Source organism: Dermacentor variabilis, chromosome 6 (genome assembly GCF_050947875.1).
Source record: "Dermacentor variabilis isolate Ectoservices chromosome 6, ASM5094787v1, whole genome shotgun sequence".
Classification (NCBI taxonomy): domain Eukaryota; kingdom Metazoa; phylum Arthropoda; class Arachnida; order Ixodida; family Ixodidae; genus Dermacentor; species Dermacentor variabilis.
Genome location: NC_134573.1, coordinates 34,993,954 through 35,019,812, shown reverse-complemented (window position 1 = coordinate 35,019,812; position 25,859 = coordinate 34,993,954). Strand labels below are relative to the sequence as shown.

Here is a 25,859-nt window from a genome sequence, read left to right as displayed (position 1 = left end):
TTAATTTTGTTTAAAAAAGAGAGCGATGTTCGATGCTATAATTAACGTCAGAAAGATTTAGGGAGCAGTAAAAATTGCCGACAGTATGAAATCAGTGAGAAGGAAACTTGGCATGGGAAAGGGCAAAATGTATATATGCTGTAAAAGATAAGCCGGGTAATATCAACAGTTCTGATGGTGTAATAAAGGCAAGAGAGGACTTCTGTACGGACCTGCACAGATCTCAGGGCAGCTAGGCAAACTTGGTTGGAAGTAATGGCGATCAGTATATAGAGGCTCTTTGTGTAACCAGCGATTAGGTTAGAAGGGCTCTGCAAAACGCGTCCCGGGGAAGGGCGGCTACAGAAGATGGAATAACAGTCGATTTAATCAAAGATGGAGAAGATAGTATGCTTGAGAAGATCGCGGCCCTTCATGCGGCACCCCTCACGGCTTCAACTATACCCGAGGGTTGGAAGAATGCCAACATTATATATCCCATAAGAAGGAAGTCGTTAAAGAATTAAATAATTGTAGGCCTGTTAACTTGTTTTCAGTATTATATAAAATACTCACCGAGGTAATTTCCAATAGAATCAGGGCAAGACTCGACTTCAATCAACGAAGGGAACAGGCTGGCTTCAGGAAGGGCTATTCCACAACGGTTCATATTCATGCCATCAATAAGTCAATGCAGAAATCAGCGGAATACAATCAACTTCTTTCCATGGCTTTCATAGATTACCAAAAGCATTTGATTCAGCATAGATACAGTAGTCTTGGAGGTATAGTGAAATCAATTTGTCCAGGTAGCATACTTGAATAGCTTAGCAAATATCTATTGAACTAAGGTGCCTTCAAATCACGCGCGCCAGCCGCCTCCTGCCCCCGTTCAATTGTTTACTGCTACGTGTGCAGTATACACTCTAAAAAAAGTTTGCACCCTTTGGGGTGTATATCTGCCGCACAACGATAATCGTCATCTGCCTTGATGCATTTCCTTCCTTTAAAGCTGCGAGCCCGTTACTTTCCAGTAGCAAACGGCATGCGCGTTATCAGCATGACATAGCATTCCCGACAGGAAGTAGCGGAAGCGGCGTTTTCAAGAAAGGAAACGCATCATGGCAGATGACGATTATCGTTGCGTGGCAGATGTAAACCCCAAAGGGTGCAAACTTTCTTTAGGGTGTAGCGGCAGTGAAGCGGGCAACGCAGGCTCGCAAGGCGCATGCAATCGGGGCAACGTATCATGGGCGCGGGGCACGAGGGGAAGTGTGGAACTCTTGCGAAAAGACTGCGCATATTGGAGTGAGACTCTCGCTTTGTTGTTTGTCGTGCACAAGTTAGCCCATTGTATATTAAGTAAAGTACGTTCACTCAACTGTGCGTTACAATTCTGGTGAAGGTGTGGGGTATGATTTCCAGCCGTTCTCGAGTCAGAAAAAGTAGTCCGGACCCACGGCGACTCGGACCCATCGAACGGACTCCTGTTCACCGACGCAGCACTCGACGCACCTACGTGGTGAGCCGCCCGAGTTTTCCCCTTTGCCGGATTCTATCGGAGCGTCAACAGCTGCTAACGGAAATGCTACTAAGATGCCAGTTCAAGCCACACCGACTCACATCATAGTGAACCCATCGATGACGCTGGGGCCTTTCCACGGCGACACATTTGAAGACACACCTGACTGGCTGGAACGCTTTGAGCGCGTCGCGGAGTTAACGGATGGAAAGGAAGGGGCAAACTGTGAAACGTTTACTTCGCGTTACAGGACAGCGCGCGAACGTGGTTTGAAAACCACGAAGCGACATTTGTGTCGTGCGATGCTTTCCGACGGGAGTTGATTGTAACTTACCCTAGTACAGACCGCAGGAAGAGGGCCGAAGCTGCCCTCCAAACAAGAAACCAGCAGAGCAATGAAAGCGTGTTGTGTATGTAGAAGCCACGTCCCGTCTATTCCACCTAGCTGATCCGAACATCAGCGAGGACAAGAAGCTTCGTCATCTAATGCGGGGCTTGAACCGGAGCTGTTCACAGGGTTGGTTCGGAGCCGGCCACGCACCGTCGCTGAGTTTCGCTCTGGGGCGACAACAAAGGAAAGCACGTTGCAACAGCGATCAAGGATGTACAACCGGGAAGTGAACACCACCGCTGTAGACGCAGTTCCAGCCGTCTTCGGAAACAGCTTGGAGGTCATACGGGAGCTCGTGCGATCTGTAGTGCGAGAAGAGCTTCAAAGGCTACGGCTTGACCAGAACGCTCCAGCGCTCTCTTCGCTGCAGACGTGGTTCGCGAAGAGGTCGAACAGGCGGTCCGGGAACCACCGCTCAGTGCGCAGCCTCAAGCGCCACTTCTGTGCCAGCCGAGCGTCTCGTATGCCGATGTGCTGCGGCAAACTCCCGGGTGTGCTGACGTCGCGCCCACTGCCTCTATGATCCGATGTCTCGAAATACGCTGCCGCCACCCTAGACAAGATTTAAGAAGGCTGATGTAGGGTGTACTCCTGACCGAATACCTCTTCGCTACCACTGTGGTGAGCCTACCAACCTCTACAGAATGTGTCACTATCGCCAGGCAGGACTTCGTGGTTTTGCGGTGAACGCACTTTGCCCTCAAAGTGGCGAGTGTTCACTCGAAATCGAAGAATACTGCCTACTCTTCAAAGCTTCTCTCATACGCTTATCAACAACACCAACCTAGATGAACAGCGCCATCGATCGGTATCGGTCACCGAGCCCCCGTCCACCAAGTTCCTCAAGACGCGGTTCACAAAGCCCGTGTCGGGAAAAGTGGAGTCGGCGACCTCAGGAGGTAAGGCCGCTGCCGATGCGAAAACAGAACCTCCGAACAGCGTTGCATGACTCGGAAACCAGTGCCGTAAGAGCGACGTTGCTACCTATTTACGTGTGTTTGTGAAAGTGAATGGGTTAGTGTATACAGGTGCAGATCACTCGGTAATAAATAGTGAGCTTGCCAGCAAACTGCAGAAAGTGCTGACTCCTTGGAAAGGGCCACAAGTTCGCACCGCAGGAGGACACCTCATGGACCCGACGGGCAAGTGCACGGCTAGAATAGGAATACGAGGCTTCACGTACGTCGCTAGCTTTATCGTGCTTTCTGAGTGCTCAAGAGACTTGATTATTGGCATGGACTTCTTGCAGGATAATGGCGCTGTAATAAACTTGCGGGAATCATGTTTCCTTTTCAACAAAGCACGCTGTCGCAATATTCAACACTGAAGAAAAATTTGATGCCCTTTGCATTGCTGACGACGTCATGCTTTCTCCGAGATCCAGCGTAGCTGTCGCAGTGAGGAGTGACGCGTTCAGTGACTACGAAGGGATTGCAGACAGCAACACCAGTCTCCTACTCGAGAAAGGGTTCTTCATGGCAAGAGGCCTTAATTGTTCAGCTGCGTGACGGATGTGCCGACGTTTTTTTTAACTAATTTTGGAAATATTGGTGCAACATGTCGCGAAGGGGACTGTTATTGCCAGCCTTAATGTCTTCGTCCAAGTTCCGGGTAAGAGCATTCCCTAGATTGCGCCATTGAATTTCCAAGATGTGGATTCTGTCCTTGAATCCATCGACATCGAACCAGGTCTATCACCCAGACAGAAGGAGCAAATAGACAACCTCGTAAGTGAATTCGCCGAATGTTTTTCAATGTCATCCAAAGTCGGGCGTACGTCTATCGGCAAACATCAAATAATTGTCGACGAATCAGTGAGGCCTATTTTCCAGCATTTCTACCGAGTGTCACCCAAAGAGAGAAGCCATCGGAAGCCAAGTTAAGGAAATGCTTGAAGACGACGTAATTTAGCCGTTGGCAACTCCGTGGGCGTTGCCTGGCCTGCGGTACTTGTAAAGAAAAAGGACCAGACCTTGCGCTTCTGCTTTGATTACCGAAAGCCGAATGCTGTCGCAAAGCGGGATGTTTACCCACTTCCAAGCATCGATGACACTCTAGATAGACTACGACAGGCGACATTATTTTCCTCCCTTGACCTCAAAAGTGAGTACTGGCAGATAGAAGTGGACGAACGATATCGCAAAAAGACGGCATTTGTGACGCCAGATGGACTATTCGAGTTCCAAGTACTTCCGTTGGCTCTTTATTCCGCACCGTGCTCACCGGTCTGAAATGGCAAACCTGTCTCGTTTATCTTGACGCCGTCGTGTTTTTTTTCTGTCACGTTTGAGCAGCATGTAGACCGACTGCGGGCTGTGATGAAAGCTATTTGATCAGCAGGTCTGACGGTAAACAAACTCTACACAAAAGATGAAATAATTCCTAGCTATTGTCTAGGATTCCAAAAACGACGTACTCCCAAAATACAAACTGAATACGAACGACAGAAAATGGAATATCAGGTAGCTGATGTATTAAATAATGTCGAAGAAAAATTGAATTTCAGTACCACTATATGTATTTTCAAAAATAACAGAAAAATTTAATAATCATTTCTAAATTAACATACTCTCAGCAATAATATTTGCTGTGTTTCTTTATTCAATTACTATTTGATTTTTTTGGTGTGTGTAAATATACAAACGCGTGCAATATGCATGTGTGTATACAAACACCTTCGTATGTTGTATGAATATAGTTGCATAATAAAATAACACGCACGTGAAATGTATGTTTAATGTATATATGTACTTCATACAGTATGTAAGTAATATAGACATGCATAGACATTGATACTGTTCCTATAAATGTGTAAAATGGTTATATTCTGTGTGTTTTTGTTTGTTTGTAATGAAAGCGTGACTGTCGTCTTCGCCTAAAACCGCTTGCCAAACTGTAAAGGGTCAGAGGCCTTTATCAGGCACTTTAAGCTTTTAGCCTCCGCCCCTCTGGCAGGCTCTGTATTAGGTCTTGCAAAAAATAAAGCATTCTAATTTTTTTTAGTGTCCACAGTAAATCATAGAAATATAATTTCGGCTTTCGCGAACTTCTTTTCCTGGGCCATGTCGTCAGTTCAGAAGGCATTCGCCCTGACCCTGAGAAGACTGCGGTAGTTGAAAATTTTCCAACACCAACCGACAAAAAGGCCGTCAGGCGATTCTTTGGACTCTGCGCCTACTGCAGACGCTTCGTCAAAAATTTTTCAAGGATCGCTGAACCACTAACGCAGCTAACAGAAGAAGACACGCCTTTCGTCTGCTTGAGAAGTAGGAGAATGCTTCCATGAGAGGAAGCCGAAACTGATGTTCACACAGACAAGCAATTTAGGCCTCGGGCCAGTCCTCATTCAGTGGCAAAATGGAGAGGAACGAGTCGTTGGTGTGCTAGTTGAACACTTTCAAGGCTGAAGTGAACTACTCAGCGACAGAAAAGGAATGCCTCGCGGTGATGTGGGCCATTAGCAAGTTTAGACCATACTTATATGGCCGACCATTTCGAACTATCAGCGACCATCATTCGTTGTGCTGGCTGGCGAATCTCAAAGACCCATCTGGACGGCTTGCAAGATGGAGCCTCCGGTTGCAGGAATACGATATAACAGTCCTATACAAATCCGGTCAAAAGCACAGCGACGCTGATTGCTTGTCGCGTGCACCGATCGAATCTACGGAATCTGCACTTGCGGAAGTTAGATAGGATTGCCCGTTCTATAGGAGCTGTGACAATCTCGCAAATGGCGCAGCATCAGCAGTCTGGCGTGGAGTTATGCTTGCTCATTGGTTCTCTAGAAGGATACACTGTCGAGGTTCCACAAGCTTTTGTCCGCAGCATGTCATCGCTCGTCCTAAGAAACAATGTCCTGTACAAAAGAAATTTTGAACATAGTGTAGAGACATTCCTGCTCGTCGTACCTTCAAGGTTACGACTCGAGATATTGGAAGCGTGCCACGATGACCCATCAGCAGGACATTTAGGAGTGAGCAGAACATTCGAGCGCATCCGCATGCGTGCGCCGAAGTTGGCCACTGGCCAAAGTTGTTGAATTCTGTGCAACACTACGTAAGAACCTGCCCAGATTGTCAAAGACGTAAAACACCACCATTAAAACCAGTAGATCTCCTATAATCCATACAGCCACCGGAAACTCCAGTCACCCAAGTGGGAATAGACTTACTTGGCCCCTTTCCCACATGGTCACCAGGAAAGTGATTAATCGCAGTTCCAACTGGTTACTCAACTCGATATGCCGAGACAGGGTCTCTTGTCAAGGGAACGGCCAGTGAAGTAGCTGATTTTTTTTGTCACCTACATAGTACTACGTACGGCATGGCGCTCCTAAAGTACTCATTAAGGACCGTGGAACCACATTTGCTGCCCATTTGACACAGTCCATTATGAAATTAGAGCACACCAGTCACAGAAAAACCACCGCATATCATCCGCATGACTGAATGACTCAACACAACGCTGACAGGTACGTTGTCAATATACGTGGACATGGAGCAGCGAACATGGGACAGGATATTACCGTACGCAACGTTCGCGTACAATACGGCTGTGAAAGAGACGACTCGAATGGCACCTTTTCAACTCGTTTTGGCCGGACCGTCACCACACCCTTAGATGCAATGCTACCTGTAGATGGGACATCCGAAAATGACCATGATATCAGCGACTTCACACAAAAAGCTGAAGAGGCACGTCAGCTGGCGCGACACCACATTCAGCAGCAACAGCAAACCGACGCGGACCGATACAGTTTGAGACGAAGATACGTTGTCCAGTACGCACCTGGAGACGGGTGCGGACTCCCGTACGGATGCGCTGCCTATCCGGAAAGCTTCTTCATCGTTATTCTGGCCCGTAAAGGATAATTCGTCGATTTAGCCCCTTGAACTACGAAGTTGTTCCAGAAGGTAAACTAACCTCATCGCGATGACGGCATCGAACAGAAATCATTCATATCGTCCGAATAACAATAACTGCTTCCGCCTACGAGCATTGCGAATGACAAATGATTCAAATGAATTCGGTGAATTTTTTTGCCGAATCCTGGAAAGTTGTGCATCATTCGACGCAGTATGTAGCAAGGAACCAGCCTATATCGGACTCTTGTCGATAGGTGAGCTTTCCGACAACTTGAGAGACTTTGAACTACCGACCAAGGTGTTCGTCGCCTCACCATACCGGACGCAGCCTAGCGTCGGCGCGGCGTCCGTGGTAAGCCACGGCCTACTCGGCGTTGCGGGGCAAAATACCTGAAGTTGAAATGGTGGAAGCGGTCGAGATCGACCCCGCCGAAGTAGATTGCCGGGGCTGGACCACAGCAGTGGGCAGAGTGAGCGAGTGAGTGTCAACTTTATTATTAGAAGGGGTAAGGGATAAGGGAGGCTAAGCTACGTAGGCTTCCAGGTTGTACTTCACGATGGAGTCTTCAGCTCGTGCCAGGATCCGTGTTTGGATGTCTCGGTCGGTGCTGGAGAGAAGGGCCTCGCATTGTTCGTCGGTGGACGGTGGCGAGACGAAGTCGGCGGGCGGGGGGTCTTCCGGGCAGCCCCAGAGGATGTGGTTTAAGGAGGCAACGTCGCCGCACAGGCAGCAGCGTGAATCAATGACACCAGGGTGGATGTGCGAATACACTAGGGGGCAAGGAAAGGTGCGGGTCTGGAGGCGACGCCAGGCGATCTCGGACCGCTTGGGAAGACTGCCATGTGGGGGTGGGTAGGCATACCGTTCGAGGCGATAGTGCTGGGTAATGTCGTGGTAGGTGACCAGGAGCTCCGGCACCGGGGCGTCCGACGCGGAAGGACCCACCGCTCGGTCGACGAATCCTCGAGCGTGTTGGTGAGCCGACTCGTTGCCAGGGTGACCCAAGTGGGCGGGGACCCAGACCAGTTCAATGTGACACGGTTCGTCCTCCAGTAGGAGTGGGCGAAGGAGCCGTAATGTGGTAGGCGAGACTAAAGCCCCTCTATACACGTTTCCGCCGACCAGGTTAAGTACCGCCAACTTGCCCTCCTCCTCCGCGCCCCTCTCCCACTCACCCCCTTAGCTTCCGGCGCCAAGCGGAACTTACGTAGCTGCAGCTTCCTGTTCCGAGTGGAACTGACGTTTTGTTTTTTAGCTTTGTTTACTTTCGCGTCGCTGGAGAGGCTTTAATTGCACCAGCTGCGGTTGAAACTGTGAATGAAATTCCATTCAAGAACCACCGCCTATTGTAACCAGCGATCTGCTCGTGTTCGCTGCTTCGCGTCAACCTGCGACCGGTTGTGGCACGAGCGACAACGTACAGTGGAATGTAGTGCCTGGGCGCTTGGAGACCACTGCTGTTTTTCGTGCATTTGGAAAACAGTGACCGCCAACTACTACTACAGCGGAATACAACAGCTTGTCCCCTTTGCATTCTTATGGCGACTGCCACAGCTCAACTAAGCACGCGCGGGCGTCTCACCATCGTCTAACAGCAGTCAAAGCGGAAATTCCCGCAGCGCAACTCCAGGAAGCGGAAACGCCGGAACCGGAAATACCGGAACCGGATTTGGTGTGAGGAGAAAAGGCGGCGCACAACAAAGGTTGGCGCTACTTAAGAAAGCGGCGGTGGCGCGTGGATGCAGGGGCTTTAGGCGAGACGAGACTTCGGGCGAAATTGGAGATGGCGTGCTTGGAGTCGGAGAGTATGACGCTGGCGTCGGTCGAGGTGGCGGCTAAAGCTATGGTCGCCTCCTCAGCCTCGACGACGTAGGGCGTTCGAACGGTGGCGGCCGTGATTGTCGGCCCCGATGGTGCCGAGGAGGGCGAGATAGCGACGACTGCGAAGGCGTCCCCGGGCGAGGCGTGTCGGGCCGCATCCACGTAGGCGATGGCCGGGTGGTCGGCGTACTTGGCGTGAAGCATGGCCCCACGGGCTTGGCGACGGGCGTCGTGGTGTCCCGCGAGCATATTCTTGGGTAGCGGCTTGATGGAAAAGGCTGCCCGAAGAGCATGCGGTAGTGAGACCAGGTCTGGTGGGTGAGAAGAGGTGTCATGACCGATGGAAGAGAGGATGTAGTGACTGGTCGGCGAACGATGAAGGCGTTGCACCTGAGCGGTGCGGTGAGCTTCGATCAGTTCGTCGAGCGTGTTGTGGACTCCCAGGCGCAGGAGACGCGCCGTGGACGCGTTGGGGGGGAAGGCCGAGAGCAGTCTTGTATGCACGGCGGATGAGGACGTCGACCTTGTCGCGTTCCGATTTGAGAAGACGAGTATAAGGAAGGCCGTACGTGAGACGGGAAACGACGAAAGCGTCGACTAGGCGGATGAGATCGTGTTCGCGCATGCCCATGCGCCGCGCTCGGACACGAGCGAGCATGCGCGCGGTTTGCTGAACCGAAAGCGACAGCTGGTCGATGGTGTGAGCATTATGGCGGCTTGACTGTACTATCAGCCCGAGCACCCAGAGATGCGAGACGACGGGAACGGGAGTGGAATTGGCGTGAATCGTGATGGTGGGGGGAGGTGTCTTGTGACGACGCCGGTCGGGGGGCCGCATGAGGAGGAGGGCCGCAAGAGGAGGAGGGCCGATTTGGCCGCCGAGCAAGCGAGACCGGCCGCGTGCACGTGACTTCTGACGACGTCAGTTGCGCGTTGCAACGTCTGCTCAATGTGCCCGTCGGAGCCAGACGTGACCCAAAGAGTTACGTCGTCCGCGTACAGGGTGTGTTTGAGATCGGAGATACGGTCGAGCTTGTTGGGAAGTGAGCGAAGGGCGAGATTGAAAAGGAAAGGCGACAAGACGGCTCGACAAGTTTCTTGCCCGGCTTCGGGATGAAAGCCACGCGAGCGTGTTTCCACGACTGGGGAAGATTGCCGGAGCGCCAGCACTCATTCAGGAACGAAGTGAGGGCAACGACCGAAGGGGCATCAAGATTTTGGGGAAGTTTGTTGGGAATGCGATCTGGACCGGGGGCGGAGGTGGTGTGGAGCTTGTGTAGCGCCGCGTAGACTTCAGCTTCCGTGATATCGGCATCTAGTTCGGGGTTGGGAGCCCCGGAGTAGGACGCGAGAGGGGGAGAAGAGGTGCCAGGGGGTGGCAGCTGGAGGTATTTGGCGGCCAGGTCTGCTATCAGCGACGGTGTGTCGCCGGGGTAGGCCCGGACAACGCGTTGTAATTGTTGCCGAGCGACTGACTTGGCGGAAGCAGGGTCGAGGAGGTGGCGGAGGAGATGCCAGGATTGCTTGCAGCCCAACTGACCGGAGATCCCTGAGCAAAGCTGCCCCCACTGTTGGCGGGCGAGCACAGTTGTGTGATGCTCGATCTCGCGATCGAGGTATGCGATGCGGCGGCGCAGGCGACGGTTGTGACGTTGCTTATGCCAACGGTTGGTGAGGCTCGTGCGAGCGGCTAACAGGTGGGCGAGGCGAGAGTCAATTGCCGGATGGTCCTCCGTGGTGGGGATCGAGGCGGTGACCCCGTCGAGGTCCGCCAGTAGCTGGTCGGTCCACATCGAAAGGTCCTCGATGTTGGGGGCGGCAGAGTGCAGCCGGCGGGCTCGGAACGCATCCCAATCCGTATAGCGGGTCGTGTGTGGGCGCGGCTTGCACGGGGAGGTGCGGGCTTGGATGGCGAGGACGTAGTGGTCGCTGCCCAGGGACTGATGTGTATTGGACCAGCGCGCGTCGTGCACGTAACGGCAAAAGCTGAGGTCCGGAGTGGTGTCGCGGCACACGCTGTTGCCGATGCGCGTGGGTTGCGTGGGGTCGGTGAGCAGAGAGAGGTGGAGGTCGTGTGCGAGCTGCCACAGCCTCGTGCCAGGGCCATCGGCATTGGAGTAACTCCAGTCCGGATGCCTGACGTTGAAGTCACCGAGAACGAGGAGGGGGGATTTGGCTGCTCTCGCTGCAGCGGCACGGAGCAGAGCAACGAGCGACAAGTCTTTGGTGACGCGTGGGGGGGGGGTGTAAACATTAAGAATAAAAAGAGAGGGGTCTTCACGTCGCTGAGGTAGCACCTCGATGAAGACATGGTGGACCGTAGAGAAGGGCAGATCAGCTCGATTAACCGTGAGCGTCCGCCGAGATAGGATGGCCGTCACGGGATGGGGCAGAGGGTGATGAGCTACTTGGTCGTGGGCGACGTAACTCGAGAGGGAAATAGTGGCGTGAGTCTCCTGTAATACGATGACGTCAGGAGAGACCGAGGGGTCCAGTTGTTGAGGGTGTAGAAGGAGGTGGTTACGCTTGGGGCGAAAACCACGGCAGTTTCACTGCCAAACCGTGACGACAGAGCGGTCAGCCATGATTAGTAGCGGAAGAAAAAGGTATTGCCTCGGCTGGCGCTTGCGAGGGTCGGGCGGCAGAGGATGAGGTGGTGCGGACGTGGAGGGGTGGCTTGGCTCGGATGGTTGCAAGCATGGAAGCTTGAACGCTATCGACCGTCTCTTGGAGAGATTGGAAAGACGTGGCGGGGGGATAAGCAGTGAGGTCCGTGCACATGGCATTGAGGGCTTCTTGTTGTGCCGTGAGAAGCTGGTATATCGAATTGAAACTGCTATCCAGCCGTTTTTCGAGGTCCACCAGGGTCGTCTTGATGGCTGCCTGGACCTCTTCGGAAAAGTGGAGAGATGCAAGGGGGGTGTTGGGTCTGCGGCGTTTGCTAGTGCCTCCTTCGGAAGGCTGAACATCCATGTCAGAGGAGGAGGCGATTGAGGAGGGCAGACATGATGGGAGCGTGATGGCGGCCTCGAGCTTCTCCTCAAGAGCTCGCAGTTGGGCTTGGAAGGATTCAATTTGGGTCTTCTGTGCCGCAAGTTGAGTGATTTGTGCAGTGAGCTGCTGTCGTAGGGAGGAGTTTTCCTGCTGCAGTGCGGCGACCTGCGGCGAGGAGGACGCCGAGGGAGCGCCGGAGGGGGGGGGAGGCGCGGGACCACGTCGACTGGGTGGGCTTAAAGGCTGGTTTGGGCGCCGCTGGGGCGAGAGGCGGGAAGTCAGTGGTCGACTTGGAGGGTGGAAGCGGCGGAGGACCGCGTGCCGCTTGCTTCGGGGGTTGAGGGCGCTGCACGTAGCGGTGCTTACAGTTGCAGCTATGCGTGGAGTGATTACCGCTGCAAACGATGCAGCGGGGGGTGCAAGTCGGGAGCGAGCCCTCGAGCGGTTAGGGGTGAGTGTCGCCGCAACGACGGCACCTGTCCTGCTGTGGCTTGGGGCACACGTCGGTCCGGTGGCCAGTCGAGCGGCAGTTGAAACAGGCCTCCACCTTGTTGTGGAAAGGGAGGAGGCGAAGGTGGACACCATGGTAGAATATCCACCGGGGTAGTTTGGGGTCCGTGAGGGTGACCAAGATGTGGGGAGTCTTGCCCATACGGCGGGCACCCACAATAGAAAGTGCAGGATTGCTTGCCTGCAGATCGTCAAGGATGGCTTCATCCGTGAAGTCGTCGAAGGCGTGGTAGAGTATGCCCCGTAGGGCGTCGTCCGGCGGTAGGGCGTAGAGGTGGATGGTGAAAGTGGTGCCGGACACCGTGAGGGAGGTGATGCGGAGGTAGGCTTGAGCGCGAGCCGATTCCGCGACGCTGAGCGTAAAGGTGTTGTTGACCGGGTGGATCCGCACCGTGTCGCGAGATGCGGGCGGGAGGTCTTGCAGGCTCGCTGCTTGCAGCAAGGCGGTGTATAAATGCCAAGGCTGAAGTTTGGTGAGGTCGACGGGGGTTTTGGGGCGGCCGACGACGTGAATCGTGTCGGCCGTGAGGCGAGGGAGTGGAGCGTGACGGCGGGGCTGAGGAGGCGAAGCACTTGCCTGCTTCGATCGCGGCGATTTACCTGCGTCGGCGGCGGCGAGGCGCAACGCTGCGCGGCGTTGCTCTTGGGCGCGGAGGCCTGGCGTCTGCCAGGAAGCATCCGAAAGTTCTTCGGGGGTCACCTCTTGTCCTTGGACAGCGATCTCCATGGCGGTGGGCAGCCGGGAGATGGGCGACGAGGCGGCGGCGGGCGGCCGGGTGGTCGCCCCTTCGTCTGCGCGCTGGCGTGCGGGCTGCCGCACTCGAGCTAGGCCGGATAGACCTAGGTCGGCGCACGGCATGGTCAAGGGCTTCCCAAAACTCTCCTGGGCCACCCCGGGCGAGTATTGGTATAAGATTGGTATCGGAATGGTCCTGACGACTTGCTTCACCCACTCGTGAAGAAACTGTCCGGATAGGGATAAAAGAACCGGCACGAGGGCCGAAAATTGGCGGATCCGACGTGAGGTGCGACTGCTCTCGACGCCGACGCCAGCGTCTCTCCCAGTGGGCAGAAACAAGAAGGCTTGACCGGAGACGCCGAAGTCGACGGCCAGCACGGAGACGCACAATGGCGGGAAAGGTGGCCGCCGCACGGCCACCCGACAGAGCGCGATGAAGCAGCTCGTGAACGCCTCAAGACTCCCGGAAATTTCTCGGGACCATATACGCATCATCGTGAGACCAAGAGGAGGCCTCGACGTTAAGAAATTCAGCACGATTGGACTAGCCCAAGCTTTGGCCATGGCGGCGGCCTTAGCTCCGGACGAAATAGGTGAAGACATCATCTGCCCCAACGCTGCTCAGAACATTCTGGTCGTTTCTACGCCGGTGAAGAAGAACGCGTGTGCCTACGCGTCCATTCAGCAGATACACCTCAGGGAAGCCAAGTACGACGTGGCAGCTTATTTAGCCGCCTCGGACAACACATGCAAGGGAGTCGTTCGCGGGGTCGACGCCGACTTCAGCGATGCTCAGCTGCGGACAATGATTGTCAACCAACGGAATCCGAAAGCGCTCGAGGTGAGACGCATTAAGACTACTACGACGGTGGTGGTGCTCTTCGAAGGTATGAGACTGCCGAACTACGTCATGTGTGGCGCGGGCATGCTGCCCTGCACGCTGTACAGAAGACAAGTGGAAGTGTGTTACAACTGTGGCGATTTGGGGACATCGAGCTGATGTGTGCCCGAACCCAAGCAGGAAGAAATGCAGGGGATACGGTGTAGCCTCCCCAGCCGAAGATAATCAGTGCACGGCAAAGTGTTCCATCTGCGGGGGTCCTCACCTCACTGCTGACCACAAGTGCAAGCAGCGATTCCAGCTGCCCTACATAGTACGACAATGACGACGACGGCGCAGGCGCGCCAAGATGTCACAGGCGGCCCAGGAAGTTCGTTCACGTGACTCCAGTTTGACAAGCGCGCCTGGGCGTGCGCGTTCGCTGACGCCAGCGGATCGTCAACGCAGCCTCTCCAGAGGGGGCCCCCGGTCTCGCTTCAGGGACCGCTCCCACTCCAGAGGACCTTCCCGCTCCAAGGGGCGTTACCAATCCCGGGCGCGCATCCAGGAAGGACCTGGACCCTCATGGGCGGACCGAGTCAAGCCCAAGACTGACAAGGCGCCAAAAAAGGTAACGCAGGTAACATCGCCAGAGCATAGGGAAGACCCCCGAGTAACACAGCTCTTGCAAGAAAACGCTAACCTCAAGGCAGAAATTCAAAAGATGAAGGCCGATTTCGAGGCCATTCAGCAAAAAAACCTACAAAAAAGGCAAGAGTCCTCTTCGGCAAACGGAGAAGCGCAGGCGCGTACTGCTAAACGTAGGTCCACGTCCTCGCAGGAGGCAGCCGAAGAAACTGCCGCGACGGAGGCAGCGATGCAACGCTCGCTGGACCGTTTACAAAAGTCCGTGAATGAATTGATCAAGGGCAATCAAATGCTGCTCTTTAGAGTCCAAGTTCTAGGAAACGTGCAAACTAAGCGCGCTGAACCAGTGAGTATGGAAATCGCTCCAGCGGCAGCTAGAGAAGCTACAGGTAGCGTCCCAGAGGCCCTCTCAAGCCTTAACAATGGCGGGCCACACTAAAGAATTTATCATATGGTAGTGGAAGTGCGCCAGTTTTCAGAGGCGAAAGGCCCCACTGCAGCAATTTATCGCGACACAGTCGAACAAACCACATGTTATCTTATAACAGGAAACTAGAACTGAAATTTCGTCATTTCCAGGTTACCGAGCCATCTCGGCAACCGGAGAGGGCAAACTCGGCCTGGCGGTCCTAGTTGCAAAGAAGTGTTCCTTTCAAGAGCACAAATTGCAGTTGGGCAACACAAGGGCGGAGGTAATGCTTATTGAAATCATTCCCAGCAGCTGGCTTAAAAACAGCGTTTTCATTTTAAACATTTACAGTTCCCCGAGAAACCGTCACCAAGCATTCTTGTCTATTATAGCCAAGGCGGCGGCGAAAGCAGGGAATGCTCCACTTGTGGTAGCTGGAGACTTTAACGCGGCGCATCAGGTGTGGGGTTATGTGAGACACTCCCCTAAAGAAATAAATCCACTTCAAGCGGTTACAAACTGCTCATTAGAGCTAGTTACGGACCCACAGTTTCCCACGTGCATCGGTAATTCAGTCTCGCGGGACACCACGCCCGATCTGGCCTTCGTTAAGAATGTCACCTCTGTTAGTTGGCACAATAAGCAAGAAAACCTGGGAAGTGACCATTTTATTGTGGAGATTTCTCTGGAAGTTGCTGCAGCCCCCCTTAGGGCGTTCACCGTAGTAGACTGGGACGCCTTCCGTAAACGCCGGGGAGAGGACTTGGAGGAGTACGAGTCCTTCGAAGACCTCTTAAGGAGAATCAAAGAGGACGTCAAGGCTGTTACTAAAACAGTCGAAACTGACTTAGAAGTAAACAGGATGGATGCGCACTTGGCGCACCTGGTAGAGGCCAAAAACTACTTACTCGCCAGATGGCGAACGCTGCGGCTCAATCGGAGGCTGCGTAAGAAAGTAGCGATGTTAAAACGTGAAATCGAAGCGTATTGCCAAGAGTTGAGCAAGCAGCAATGGAACGAAGTTTGCTCGGCAGTTGACGGACAGATGCGTACGGGAGGCAAATGGAACCTCCTGAAGCAACTGTTAGATGACTCACAATCCAAAAGCAATCAGGGCCTAGCTATTGATAGAATAATTCATGATCTTAAAGAAAAGGGGCTAACAGATGTAGACATACTTCAGAGCCTAAAGGACAGGTTCCTCGTAGGCCCCCACGGGGAACGAGGACTACCCAGAGTATACAGGCGAACCCATGGAGGAGCTTGATGCCCCGGTGACTAAAGCGGAAATCAGAAAGGTGCTACACGAGCTAAACGGCCGCTCGGCGCCCGGGCCGGATGGCATGTCCAACAGACTCCTGCGTAGCCTCGATGAGGAATCAATTGAGACGCTTACGGAACAGATCAACCGCATGTGGGAAACTGGCTGGATCCACCAGGACTGGAAAACGGCCACTGTTGTCCTTATACCGAAAGCAGGTAAAACACTGACACCCGAGAACCTTAGACCAATCTCGCTGACGTCCTGCGTGGGCAAGGTGGCTGAGCACGTCTTCCATGAGAGAGCAACGAGATATATCGAGGAACGAGAACTGTTCCCGTATAACATGGTAGGCTTCAGGCCCTCTCTATCCGCGCAAGACATCGTGCTTCTCATCAAAAGGCAGATAATCGGCGTGAACACCAGGGATGTTAGAGGCATTTTAGCGTTAGATCTCGCCAAAGCCTTTCACACCATCACACACAGATTCATTCTGGAATCCATCTCGCACATAAACTTAGGGAAACGCTTTCACGCTTACGTCAGCTCTTTTTTCAGGGACCGTAAAGCCGCTATTAAAATCGGTCAACTAAGATCCGACGAGTTCAAGTTAGGGGCTAAGGGCACTCCGCAGGGTGCAGTAATATCACCCCTCCTTTTCAATATAGCGATGAAAGGCCTCTCAGAAAGACTGGCTAGGGTCGAGGGCGCGAATCATGCGCTCTATGCGGACGACATCACCGTTTGGAGCGGTGGGGGGTCCGAGAAGGCCGTGGAGCGTGCGCTTCAGAAGGCCTTGGATATTACGGAAGAGTACTTAAAAGGGACGGGACTCTGTCTATCACCCTCAAAGTCAGAACTACTGCTTTATAGACCGGGTCGCAGGGGCAAGAGGCACTCTACCCATCTCGAACAGATTCCTATTAACCTATACGCAGAATCTGGTCAGATGATCCCTAGAGTCGAATCGGTCAGGATTCTAGGTTTGATCCTAAATGCAAAGGGAAGCAACAATCAAACTTGTCCGCGTCAAGGCAATAACGGAAAACATGCTTCGATTAATCACAAGAGTCTCGAACCGCAGAGGCGGCCTCAGTGAGAGCAACCTTCTTTGGCTGTATCATGCGTTCCTGATGAGTCACATAAGCTACGTAGCATCGGCGCTCAACTGGTCCCGCTCGGAGGAGGCCAAAATTGATGCGCTGATGAGAAAAAGCATTAAACACATACTGGCAACATGCTTCGATTAATCACAAGAGTCTCGAACCGCAGAGGCGGCCTCAGTGATAGCAACCTTCTTAGGCTGTATCATGCGTTCCTGATGAGTCACATAAACTACGTAGCATCGGCGCTCAACTGGTCCCGCTCGGAGGAGGCCAAAATTGATGCGCTGATCAGAAAAAGCATTAAAAACATACTGGGAATTCCCACTAGCACCAGCACCGAGAAGCTCCTACAATTAGGGGTTCACAATACCCTGACGGAGTTAATCGAAGCACAAAGAAGGGCACAAACCGTCCGCCTCTCGTCTTCGAAGGCAGGCAGAAGCATATTAATGTCCGCAGGTCTAGCTCCCTTGGCTGTCGACGAGAATGCCATCATGCTCTCTCACACCGTTAGGGCAACCTTTCAAGTTAGCCCTTTCCCTCGGAATGTACACCCCCAATATAATGCAGCTAGACGCAAGGCACGAGCCCGCTCTCTCATTTACTTTACGCACAAAAGCCTGCAATTAACCACCTATGTAGATGCTGCCCAGTATGGGCGCACAGATTCATTTGTAGCTGTTGTAGCTGATCCTCACGGGAAAATACTTGATGCAGCTTCGGTAAGACACACCACGGTAGCAGCGGCTGAACAGGCTGCCATCGCGCTAGCTATGAATGACCCCTCGCGGCCTTACATCTGCACTGACTCGAGATCAGCCATACGAGCCTTTCTATCTAGCCTAATCTCGAAAGAGGCGGTGGCTATAATCAAGCAAAGACCGCCTGATGCTGTTTACACTATCGCATGGTTCCCGGCGCACATGGGATCCAATGTACATCCCAGCAAACCCAACCCGAGTGAGCTAGTTCATGACCAGGCGCGAGGTTTAACATTCCGCAATGGTCCTGATACGCTAAGCAGTCGGGATTGTGAGTATAACTCTGATCCTATACTCTCTATTAATGAAATAGTTAAACACTATCAGCTTGGGCGCAGGCAATACCCGCTGCCACACCCACAGCTAACTAGACCTCAATCTTCCACATTGAGAATGTTACAAACGGGATCTTACCCTTCGAGAGGAAAGTTTAGCCGCTTTGCTCCGGACATCGACCCACACTGCCCCGAGTGCAATAAAGAGTATTGCTGGTTAGCACACATGCTCTGGCAATTCTCTGCGTTACAAAACGCATCTTTTAATAAACAAGAGGACTGGGAAGAGGCTCTTAAAAGCGGCGATCCCCAGGACCAACTAAGGGCTGTCCAAAGGGCCCGTGAACGGGCGGAGGAACATGGTCTTCCGGCCCCAACGCGGGAGCGGCCCGCAGCTACGACTTCGTAGTTCCTTAGGGCCTTAATAAAGTTTGTTGACTGACTGACTGATGCAGTCTTTGAAGGGGGAAAATGAAACAAGGTACCTTCAGATCACGCGCGCCAGCCACCTCCTGCGCCCCGTCCAATTGTTTACTGCTATGCGTGCGAAGCATAACATCAGTGAAGCGGCCAACACGGGCTACGCGGCACGCGCGATCCGAGCAACCTGTCGTCAGTGCGGGGCGCACGAGGTGTGGAACTCTTGCGAAAAGTCTGTGTCCGCTGGAGTGAGGCTCTCGCTTAGCTGTTCGTCGGGCACAAGTTCGCCCAACGTAAACTAATTAAAGTACCTTCACTCAACTGTGCGTTACACTATAACGACTCCGCAGCTACCTGGAAGAAAAGCGGAAATGTACCTACCAAGAAAGGGTCCAGGCAAGGAGACGCAATGTCTCCAACGCTATTCACTGCTTGCTTAGAATAAGTGTTCAATCTCTTAGACTGGGAAGAATTGGGAGTGAGCATCAACGGGGAATATCGTAACCACCTTTGTTTTCCGATGGCATTGTCCTGTTCAGTAATGCTATAGTGATGGATTGCAACAAATTATTGAAGCCCTTCACCGATAAAGTGTAAGAGTAAGGTTGAAGGTTAAAATGGGGGGTAGAAGACAAAGACAACATTCAATAGCGTGGAAAGAGAACAACAATTCGTCATTTGCAATGGGTCGCTGTAATCTGTGCAAGATTACGTTTATCTAGGTCACTTGCTCACGGGGGACCCTAATCACGAAAAGGAAGATTACAAAATAATAAAAATGAGTTGGAATGCTTACGGCAGACATGAACAAATCATGACCTGGAGCTTAGCGCTGTCGTTGCAAAGTGTCCAACCGTTGCATTCTACCAGTGCTAACTTATGGGGCAGAAACTTAGAGTTTAGGAAAGAACCTTGCGAAAAATTTATGGACCGCGTAACGAGCGATGGAACGCAAAATGTTAGACGTAATGTTAGGAGACAGGAAGAGAGCAGTGTGGATCAGAGAGCAAACGGCGAAAGCCGATATTCTAGTTGACGTTATGAGAGAAAAATAAAGAGCTGGCCAGGCTATGTAATACGTAGGGATGACTAAAGCCTCTCCCATACATGTTTTCTCCGATCAGGTTGAATACCGCCACCTATACCCTCCTCCTCAGCGCTCCTCCCTCGTTCACCTCCTCAAGATAGGGGTGCGAGCATGCAACAAGCGAAAATTCAAGAACTGGAAATCTCGTAAACCACGGAGGAAGCCGTAAACGGAATGACCGAAAACGCAAACACCGGAAGCGGAAATTGCGGGAGCGGAACAGCGACAAATCAAGGAACAGTGGCGCACATCAAAAGTTGGCGCTACTTAGCAAAACTGGTGTTGGTGCGTGTATAGAGAGTGAAAATAATAGCGCACGAAAAAGTCGAGGACACAGAGAGTCTTTATTCTATGGAGACATGGTACACGCAGGCGCTGACAGTGCCTGTGTGTCTTTCTGTGACCTCGTCTTTTCGTGCGCTACAAACTTCGCCATGTCATACCGACACGCGCGAAACTATGCGTCACTGGATAAAAGGAGCTTTAGTGCAGACGACCGATGGACCATCAGTGCTACAGAATGGGTGCCAAGGGAAGGGAATCGCAGTCGAGAATGTACGGCAGAGAATCGGGTGCACGGTGTGATGAAGCTAGGAAATTTGCGGCCACAACTTGGAATCGGCTTGCGCGAGACGGGGGTAAGTGGAGATCGCAGGGGGAAAAAATTTAATTTGTGGGGTTTTACGTGCCAAAACCACTTTCTGATTATGAGGCACGCCGTAGTGGAGGACTCCGGAAATTTTGGCCACCTGGGGTTCTTTAACGTGCACCTAAATCTAAGTACACGGGTGTTTTCGCATTTCGCCCCCATCGAAATGCGGCCGCCGTGGCCGGGATTCGATCCCGCGAACTCGTGCTCAGCAGCCCAACACCATAGCCACTGAGCAACCACGGCGGGTTATCGAAGGGAGAAGCCTTCATCCGGCAGTGAACATAAATATAGGGTTATGGTGAATTTGGCTTCCGGTCAATAGCGTTCGTAATTTTGAAGGCAGCTAACGTTTGTATACAGCGTACATTTCTTCTCTGCGAGTGCCCGTACAACCATACACGCATATACACTTGAACATTTTGATTGAGAAGACTTTTTAAGTGACGCGGGAAGTGTGTGTTACAGGAACAACGGCGCTCCACTCTGAATCATAATTGCACCAGATGTAACAGCTCAGAACAAATTAAAGAACACGAAAACGAGAGACAAATTCGAGCGCCACACATTCGTTTCTACATGCCTTCCTGTGTTTTGATTTCCTGCTTCGATTTTCTTTTATTTTACCAGCGGTGTAGCTTCGTTTGGTTGGAAAGTGACTGGAGTGATCTGATTGTGAGGGTATACATACGTTGCTATAATGAAGCGAAAAGACTGGGCAGCACATTGTATTTGTGTAAGTATAGTATGCGCAGTTTTACGCTTTGTTTGACTGCAAGCTTGCTTAGGAGCGCAAAGACAAATTTAGCCGACTCTCGCTTTCTTAACAATATCTTTGCGCAGGATCGTACCGAGGGACCCGTTGTACGAAACTCGAATGGACTGCATGCGATGTGTTAGTCCGCTACAGACACCGATAGCATAGCACGTGTGAAAGTGTAATGAAAAAGGTGCGTCGCATTTTGTAAAGGACAGACATATTTCTCTATACGTCTTAGCAGCATGCGTGCTGCGCATGAACACGTAGAATGCGGTACCTATCCACTCCGAGGAATCTGGTGTTTTGCACATCTATGCAGTGGCGTTCCGTTAATCACTGGGTCTGTACAGCGCTAACTGCCAATAACAATTCTTCGTGTGCTCAACGTTCACTCAGAGATGTTTGGAGCTAGGCTGAACCAAAAGGGGAAAAAAATTCCGCAGTGTTATTTCAGCCTTGTCATACAGTGCCGACTCCGCGTTAGTTGCAATAAAAGAATGTTCGTGCCTACAACATACGAAGTAACGAGACAGGTATGACGGCAAAACTAAAAGCAGCAGCCGCGCCTAATGTGACGAGCCTGTGGTCCACGTTTGTGTGGCATAGCCATTGGTGTCCTGCGCTTGAGTGTGCCATTGGCGACTGCGCATTGCTGATTGCATTGTAAGATATCTGTGTTAGTTACGCCGGAAGCCGCGAACGCTGTGAGAAAGTTTCTCGCAGTATAGATCAAGCTTGACTGGCCAGATCCACGGTGTATTTATATATGACATCTACAAGCATTGCCATGGCAACGAGCTTGTTTTAGTGCTTTATAAATTTAATTTATAGCCGTATGCGCATGGAGGAGAGCAAAAGACCAGGAAAGCGCGTGACGTCAGGCGACTATTTCTGGGAAGGCAACCTCCGCCCCTAGTATTCATTGCGGCACATGCGCGCGTTGACTCTTGGGAAATAGGCACTACACAGTGGCCGGGCCTTTCAAGGCACAAACTGCTTGGTTCGTGGTGGCTCTTGTGAGAAACGTCGGCCCTTGCCACCCGCTCACTGCGCCCTCGGCAGCTTTAAATTACCGCTTGCCTATCACGTGGTGGAGGCCTATTTCCCATTGTCGCTCTTTAATACGGGGTGTTAGGGTTGGCGTCTGACACCACGTGGCGGAAAGGTCATTCATCCTACCCCGCCTGAACCGGAGCCCACGTGCACCGGAGGGGTCATTTACCCGACCTTTTCTGAACCGGAGCCCACGTGCACCGGAGGGGTCATTCACCCGACCTTTTCTGAACCGGAGCCCACGTGCACCGGAGGGGTCATTCACCCGACCTTTTCTGAACCGGAGCCCACGTGCACCGGAGGGGTCATTCACCCGACCTTCTCTGAACCGGAGCCCACGTGCACCGGAGGGGTCATTCACCCGACCTTCTCCCCGGATTCGCCGATGAGAGGATCGACCTCTCCTACCCGTGCTTGGTATTGCAGGAGGAAGGGCCCTCTCTCCGTGCCTGTCACGTGTCATCGATGGAAGCAAGATCCCGCCCACACTTGTAGAGAGCTATTTAAAGGGCTCCGAAATGTACTTTGATATACTTCTTACTTGAGACTTCTTACTTCATGCTTTTCTTATTTTCTTTCAACTACCTTTGAATAAACCGTGCAAGTTTCGCACTAGCAAATCGTCTCGCCCCTGCTTGGTCGCCATGATCTACCGGATGCCTGCAGCCCGCCGACAACGCCACGCTACCCAATAAGTAATGTCGGTCGAGCTTCGTTAGGCAGGCGCCGTTACTTCTCGGCAGCAGTACGGTATGCTACCCTGGAGTACGCAACAGGGGGCATACTCTTGAGGTTTTCCGGAATTTAAAAAAAAAAGAACTGCCTGCTGCAAATAGCACATTGTCAGTCCTTGAGCTGGATTATTCAGAGACGGACATTGCTTGCACGAGAAATCGAAACACATATTCAAAAAATAAAAAATAAAATCACTAATTCACTTAATTACTTTACGGTGAAACACATTTCAGTTTACGTATTGTGGCCGGTGAGTTGGCAAGGCCTATTCTCTTGGAATGATTTTCTAGAATCACGTTAGGTTGAGATATGCACCATCAAGCACGCCGTAAAAAGGGACCGTCTTTACACTTAGTCTTTTTAAGAAAACTCTTTTATTCATTTAAGCAATATAGTAACCGGAATGCCCATGTATTTGTCCCACACTTTGGGAAATACTCGAAACTGGAGCCACCCTGGAGATTCATTTCAAGTGGATACATGGTCTTGCAAGCTGACCGGCTAGAATTCGTAAACTGCAATATATGCCGTTAAGTAGTTAATGTGGAGGTTATTAGCGAGTTTTTGTTAAATAGGTGAACATATGTTTCGATTTGTCGTGCTAGCAGTGTCCGCCTCTCCGAATAATCCAGCTCAAGGACAAGAATCATTCTATCCATCACAGGCGATCTTTAAAGATTCCGCAAACCTTAAAAATAATCACCCCGTACATATAGTAACAAGGATTCAAAAATATCGCGCGAGGCCGCCGCTTAGTGCTCTTGCTTCCTGAACGCGTATCTGCAGGGTATTCCGCAAGCATACAAATGCTTTGCCGCCGGACTCTTAAAGAACGCCCAATAGGCATTCAGGGGCGCTCCACAGTATGCGCAATATTCAAGGGCGTTGTCAGCCTTTTCAAGGGTATCCCAAGGGCATTCCAAGCGCAGAGCGATACAGACGCAAAACCGAGACACAACGAGCTGTTACAAAAAAATTGTTCATTCAAACAAGGAATGTGAACCAGAAAAAAAGAAAAAAAAAACATGACATGGATTTTAATTCGTAGTATATGAAATCCGATGACATCTAAGCGTTTGGTATGAGTTGTAAATACGAAAGCATTTATGTCCAAGTAAACGCCGCTGAGCGGTCCTTCGAATTTAGCGCTGCGAGTAATCTTTTAGAGTTTTGCTGCGGGGTATGTTATCCAGTTATGCTATTGAATTGATGCTGTTATATTTTTTCTACTGTTACTAACATAGCATGTTGGCTGTAGACTGGTATCACTTGGACTATATTGCCGAGAAATCAAGGACGCCGCAAGGACGCCACCTACGTCCTGCGCGACGAAAGACCGAAGAAGCAGCACCTTCTCCGTCGAGGGGCGCTGGTGCCGTGACGTTGCGCCGCTGCCCTCTGCTCTCACGCAACGCCTGACGCGCTATCGCGGCAGCTTCGCCAAGGCACGGAGTCGTGCTCCCTAAAGGCCTGCAGAAAAGAGCGCCTTTTCGCAGTCACTCTTGCGGCAGCATGTGGTCCTTTCCGCCCACTCTGCTCCGTCGAGGCGCGCAAGCGCGAGCCAGCGTCACGAGCAAGCGGTCGTGACGCGGCGTCGCAGCCAATTGGAATTTCGGCGCCGTTTCGCTGGTGCACCCGCTGCCGGCTTCTTCGCTCAGTGGACCATTTCACAATTGCGCATCGATAACGATGTATAGATGAACAGCTTGCGCCCGTGTCACGGTTCTTCTTGATGAAGAAATGCTTCAGCAATCTCCCTGACTCTCGTAGCACTACCATTAAGACCCGTGAGTATTAGAAACTGTGACTATCATTAATTAGGAACCGTGGCGCGTGCCTAAGCTGTTCATCTGTATCATTATCGCACTATGAATTACTATATCTTGATGGCACGTGATGTATGTCTTTCTTCACCTTTATATCTGCATCGCCTACGACCTTAGTCATTATTTAAATTAACAATTTTTAGCAGCCCGCTGTGTCTCGGTTTTCTGTGTGCGTCTGTTCGCCCTTTAATACCACGGATGCCACCAACCAATACCACCAACTAGTCCAGCTATGCACCTTCTCGCGGTATTCCAATCGTTTACGTGCGAACAGATGTTACTTCGTTAAAACACGCTGGCGGGCTAGTTGGTTAGAACCCATGGTAGAGTGTATAAGCGCGACTGGACGAGGACGAAGAAAGAAACAGATACGCAGACACAGCGCTTGTCTGTGTATCTGTTTCTTTTTTCGTCCTCGTCCAGTCGCGCTTATACACTCTACCATGAACAGATGTTAACTACCCTTTCGCAGCATTACTTTGGTTAACGGGGCTGTGTACTGCAATAGCCGCGGCCGTTTCGACCGCCCTCTCTGCTCTGCGCGCAATCGCAGCTACGGCTTGTTGGGCGCGAGCGGCTGCGGCAAGACGTCGCTGCTCAAGTGCCTGGTGGGCCTGTCCAAGCCGGACTCGGGCACTGTGCTCATCTTCGGACAGCAGCTGCACGAGGGGCTGGTTCCCGGACCGGGCGTAGGATTCATGCCGCAGGTACGTGCGCATATGTGCATCGTCTTTGACACGTTTAGAGTAGTTGTGCTTGTTTTCGGCAGTTACAGTTGTGTTGCTGTCAGATGTGTAGCAACCTTCGCTTCGCAGTCACCGTTGCTGCGTGCATAAGGTGCCGCAGAAAACGCAGCGATTCAGCAAATCCTTCGTCCTCGGGAGCTGCGCCGCTTCCGCGCCTCGATTACGGCGTCCTCGAGAGTCTTCCGGAGGAACCAAGTCCGATCGATATCCCGCACAACAAGTAGTCCGTTTTATGGAGCCTTTGATGGCTGTGGCTGTGATCTCTGGTGATTGTTTGCGGCTGTGTTGATAGATGACACGCGAGACCCTCACAATTTAGTTAATTAAACTATCTGAATTCGCGATGATTGATCTGCCTATAATGACAAGTACTGAACGCGTATTAATTGCTAGTATCAATGGCGCATACATGCGCGTATGGGAGCAGCATTTGCGTGTAATTCAACGTACACCACCATAAAGTATTTTACTTAACAAA

The 25,859-nt window shown here is 52.0% G+C and overlaps 1 protein-coding gene across 6 annotated transcripts in view; it reads left to right on the top strand.

Annotated features, from left to right (window-relative positions):
- Window positions 1-25,859, top strand: part of LOC142584723 (ABC transporter G family member 23-like) — a 269,091-nt gene that overhangs the window by 14,132 nt on the left and 229,100 nt on the right. For all 6 annotated transcript variants that reach the window (XM_075694944.1, XM_075694945.1, XM_075694948.1 and 3 more), the window contains exon 4: window positions 25,189-25,342. In XM_075694944.1, coding sequence (XP_075551059.1) covers window positions 25,189-25,342 — 154 coding nt within the window. The remainder of the gene's footprint in view (window positions 1-25,188; window positions 25,343-25,859) is intronic.